Source organism: Poecilia mexicana, unplaced genomic scaffold, assembly GCF_051168715.1.
Source record: "Poecilia mexicana isolate PSO_F unplaced genomic scaffold, ASM5116871v1 scaffold_9, whole genome shotgun sequence".
Taxonomy (NCBI): domain Eukaryota; kingdom Metazoa; phylum Chordata; class Actinopteri; order Cyprinodontiformes; family Poeciliidae; genus Poecilia; species Poecilia mexicana.
The window spans coordinates 2,213,877-2,218,522 of record NW_028263378.1 but is presented as its reverse complement, the minus strand read 5'-3'; the positions used below and the strand labels follow the sequence as shown (position 1 = coordinate 2,218,522).

The 4,646-nt window shown below is 40.0% G+C and overlaps 1 protein-coding gene across 1 annotated transcript; it reads left to right on the top strand.

Annotated features, from left to right (window-relative positions):
* Nucleotides 1-234: 234 nt before the first annotated feature.
* On the top strand, nt 235-3,456 carry h2az2a (H2A.Z variant histone 2a). The gene is made up of 5 exons (XM_014974105.2): nt 235-382; nt 1,936-2,013; nt 2,132-2,245; nt 2,322-2,451; nt 2,556-3,456. The coding sequence occupies exons 1-5, from the start codon at nt 380-382 to the stop codon at nt 2,615-2,617; spliced, it is 387 nt and encodes a 128-aa protein (XP_014829591.1). The 5' UTR covers nt 235-379; the 3' UTR covers nt 2,618-3,456.
* The last annotated feature ends 1,190 nt before the right edge of the window (nt 3,457-4,646 follow it).

Sequence of the window (4,646 nt, the reverse complement as noted above, 5' to 3'; positions counted from 1 at the left end):
AAGACGCTATAAATACCGTTCTATTATAATTCAACAGTTCATTTCTACTTTATGACTGTATCGTGCATTTTTGGGATGAATGTGACTGGAAGGACACTCCACACACATGTAGTCCCGCCTACTTGTTGGTTCCGTGCGCAAAAACAGAGCAATGGAGATCTTCGGGTGGGGGATGGGTTGGTTTTTCTGCACGTCTTTCGATGATTGGCTGAACGGCAGATTCGAAGTAATAACGCGCGATCTGATTGGCTGGCCTGGCTCCCAACGAGGGGTCGCAAGCAAAAGATTTGCAAAAGGGTTTATTGTTTCTTTGCTTTCGGGAGCTGAAATTGTTTGCTACTCCTCAGTTCTTCAATCAAATTTTCAGACGAAAAAAAAAATGGTACGTAAACTCCGATTAATGCCGAATGCATTCCCGAGGCGTTAGAGTATTTTTGGTGTAATGAACACAGTGGGCAGAAAGTGCTGTTTTGAATTAGAGCTGAGAAATTTCGACTAGAATGCGAGTGACTAGAGAGCTTCGCTGAACGGGCTGTCAGCTAACAAGTTAGCATGCGTTGTTTAAGCCGTTGGTTCAGGGTTACATTTATAATTTTATGCTTCATTTTTATTTCGGGCGCAATGCTTCATTTATAATCCAGGCTTTAACGAACAAAAGTGTCATTTTTACGACTTGTAGCTCATGTTAAATCATATTAAGGCTCATTAACAGGCTATTCAACATGTTTTATGTGCTACAACTGTTGTGGGTGGTTAGTAGTCTTCTGGAAGTTTTAATATCAATGACTAGATTAACGGAAATCGTCTGGAGTTGTCGCTGAGCAGCCAGAGGAGTATGAAAGGGAACTTTTTCTTTTGCAACGGCTGTGAATGAAAACTTGACCGCTCAGTCTCCAATCGGCGCGTCTGTTTTGTTTGACGGTGGGGGGGATTCTGACACCAGCCCCCTGACAGCTTATGTTTTTGTTTTGTTTTTATTGTTTTAGAGCGTGTTTGATGAATATGTTCAGTTTCATAGCCAGTCCGCGTGGAGGTCGCCTGAAGGCTCGCAGTTTAGCCTGACTCGTGTGACTATCGTTTGGGGTTTGTTTTGTTTAAGATTGGCGGGAAAGCTAAGCTGCTCAACCGACCGTCTGTAACGTTCGGCGCTGAAGTTCGCATCCGATTCAGCACTTGAATAAAGGGCTATTTCTTATTTTTTAAGTAATCAGGACTGCATCTGGATCATGATGTAATATACTGAGCATGATCTAACCTGCAGTGGATTATTTTGATCAAAATATATTATGTAAACACGTATGGTTATGCTTTTTCTCATTTGAAAACAATTATTTAAATCTTCTTTTTGAGTAGGCACATGCATGACCTTTGACTAGGACCAAATTAGCAAAGTATAATGAATCCCAGATTTTAACTATTCTTAATATTATAACTTAAGATGGATTTCATTTGAAGTTATTGAAATAATGTAAAAAATAAAATAAAAATTGCGAAATGGAGGGTTTATAAATCAAACTGTTTTTAACCACTGCAGAATAAACGGGTCTGGTTTTGATTGTAGGTATTTTTGATTCTCCAGATGGATGCCTGTTGAAGGTCTTTAAAATTATTCTAAAATCTAGAAACATATTAGGATTTTGTAAAAGTAGAATTGAGGTTTATTAAATCTTAAACTTGTATTTTAAGTGAATATTTTGGAATATTTCAGATCAAATGTGTAAGTTTAACCAGAGCTGATGAAGGCTGATCCAGATTAATTGAAATGTGAAATAATGTTGCATTATCTGCGTGTTGTTAAATCAGTTTTATCTTTTTTATAATAATCATCTTTATTTATATAAACTCAATCTTATCTTCAGTCTGAATCTGTAAGTTTCCTTCTGTTGTTTTAGTTTGTTGTCTAGTTGTCAGTAATGAGGCAGCGTCTTTCTGCAGGCAGGAGGAAAGGCAGGAAAAGACAGCGGGAAAGCCAAGGCCAAGGCGGTGTCGCGCTCCCAGAGGGCTGGGCTGCAGGTAAATATTCTCTTCATTTGGCGGTTTGTGGTTTTGCGCTGCAGATGTTAATTCGACCCTGCTTGAACTGAAAGATTTAGTTGCTTCGTTGTTGTTTTTTGTCACTGCCTCCTGCCAGTTCCCAGTGGGTCGTATCCACAGACACTTGAAGACTCGCACAACCAGCCACGGCCGCGTCGGAGCCACAGCGGCCGTCTACAGCGCCGCCATCCTGGAGTACCTCACCGCTGAAGTACGTCCTCCTGCTCTGGGTGTGCTTGCTGCTCTGCTGTGTCTGAATGTTTGATAAATGCGTGTTATCTGATCAGGTACTAGAGTTGGCAGGAAACGCCTCCAAAGACTTGAAGGTGAAGCGTATCACTCCCCGCCACTTGCAGCTGGCGATCCGCGGCGATGAGGAGTTGGATTCTCTTATCAAAGCAACGATTGCTGGTGGAGGTGAGGAGCTCTTGCTTTCCTTGTGCATCGTTACGGTTGCTTTGTGTTTGTGCAGTCGTGTCAGGTGGTTTCAGTCTGACTGAAGTGTGGCGTGTTTCTGTCAGGTGTCATCCCTCACATCCACAAATCCCTCATCGGGAAGAAGGGCCAGCAGAAGACTGCGTAGACGCCACGTTGACCAGAAATTTGGGGGCTTGGGCTTTGTTCGGACCAGGAGTTCACATTTGTTCTTTTCTATTATTAATATTATAGCAAACGAAGAGTGATTGTTAGACTTTGTGTTGGTATATTTCTCCCTAAATAGTTAAAAGTACAGAAAACCCCCTTAACTGCAGTAAACCTTTTTTTATGTCATTGTAGTCCGTTTGATTGGGGAGTTCATGATTATTGAAATGACCGTGAATTTGTTTGATTGGCCTGGGAATATGTGATGTTTTATACTGAAATTGTTTAAAAAAAACATTTTTTATATAAAAAAAATCTTGTTTTGTGGTTATTTTTCCTAAAGTTACAATATTTCCTATAACTTGTTTTTTTTTAAATGATGGTTGATTTGGTAACAGCAGCTAAATGTGACTTTTTTGCTTCTATTACTGTAATATTTTTGAACTGCACAGAGATGCCGTTTTTCTTTTAGCATCAAAATATCAATGAACACGTACTGTACCAGTCTGCTACAGTGTTTTACTTTTTGTGAATGTTTACAGTGTTTAAAACTTGTTAAACTTGAAACTCCGTATTGACAGATGTGATCTGGGAACACTGAGCGAACGGTGTTTGGTTTTTCTCCGGTTCGCCGCGGCGTTCTGACGCTGCAGCTGAACGCCAGGAAACCAGTGAGAAGATCAAAACTTCTACCTGCAGTTTTTATATGTACTGGCAGACAGAACTGTCCTCGCATGTCCATTTGATTTTATTTTTAACGACTCGAAGCGTTTTCTAATAGTTGCGTGTTCAGGACAATGACTGCATATTTTATCTTTTAAATAAATACCCTTGACATGTTGTCCTTGGCGTTTGAAACTTTTCCCTCTATGGTTCACAATGTGACAAAACGATAAATAAAACAGCAGCAGCGTTAACTAACGCAATATTAATGCTCAATAATTATTGCAAAATATTTCTGTTTGCAGTAATTTTTATTTTAGAGGGTATTTACTCCTGTCAAACAAAACTAATTTTTTTTCCTGGTTTTTGACAGAAGCGCCTTCAGCATCTGTAACATACCAGCAGGGGGCGCCACGAGAACAAACATGGCGATGTCAAGCGATTTAATGCACTGACTGCATCTGTCTTAATGTGCAAAATTTAATGGTGAAGTCAGAACTGGAACTGAACAAGGATTCAGCTGTTAAACACATAATTAACTTGTCTTCATATCTGCTTCTTTAATTCCAGCATTTCAGGCCGTCTGACAGGACGAGGTTATTTGTGTTGCAGCTTTCAGCTGTAAGGCAGTTCAGAGGTCTTTACATGATAAATGTTACATTCAAACTCATTATTGATCCAGTTATTAAATAAAGTTTACTCATTTATCTCAAGGCGCTTTACAAATAGTTTTTCAATTAAAATTATCAAAAATATCGCATCATTCCAGATAATTATTCAAATAAGCTTAAAAACTTTCCAGTAGATTACAGCATTCGCTCCTGGACAAGCATGTAGTGACAGTGGAGAGGAAAAACGCCTGCAGTGATCGATGTGACCAAAAACATGGATGAGTTTCTCTGGGTTTTCCTGGGACATCTGACCTTTAACCTCGGAAATGTTCTTCATGCGATGGAAGGCCGACTTTGGAACCGTCTTTATGTGGCTCTGAAGCGTCAGATCAGAGTCCATCCTGATCTTTGGTTTCCAGCTCTGTGCTGACTGTCATTCCTCTTTAGGCCCAAATATAACTTCAGTCATCTGTAATCAGATTATTCACAACTGGATTTCCCATCAAATTCACCAGAAGCCAGATGGTACAAAGCTCTAAAAACCAGAACAGACCGACTGTTTAATGTGTCAGGATGTTAAATGTTAGTTTCAGGCAGTAAAGTTGGGAAAGGTTGTTGTGTGGTCAGCAGCTCTGACTCAGATTCTCATCTCCTTCAAACCAAAGTGGACTGATGGAGTTTTTCTGTCTCAGTTTGAGCTTCACCAACGTGAACGAGGGCAGTTCAGCCACTGGTTCAAAGTAAATCACGAGAATT

Bases quoted from the DNA above. Each gene is read 5' to 3' on its own strand.
- h2az2a (XM_014974105.2), top strand. The intron at 2,014-2,131 runs GTAAATATTCTC...GCCTCCTGCCAG, and splicing joins CCCAGAGGGCTGGGCTGCAG to TTCCCAGTGGGTCGTATCCA. The intron at 2,246-2,321 runs GTACGTCCTCCT...TTATCTGATCAG, and splicing joins TGGAGTACCTCACCGCTGAA to GTACTAGAGTTGGCAGGAAA.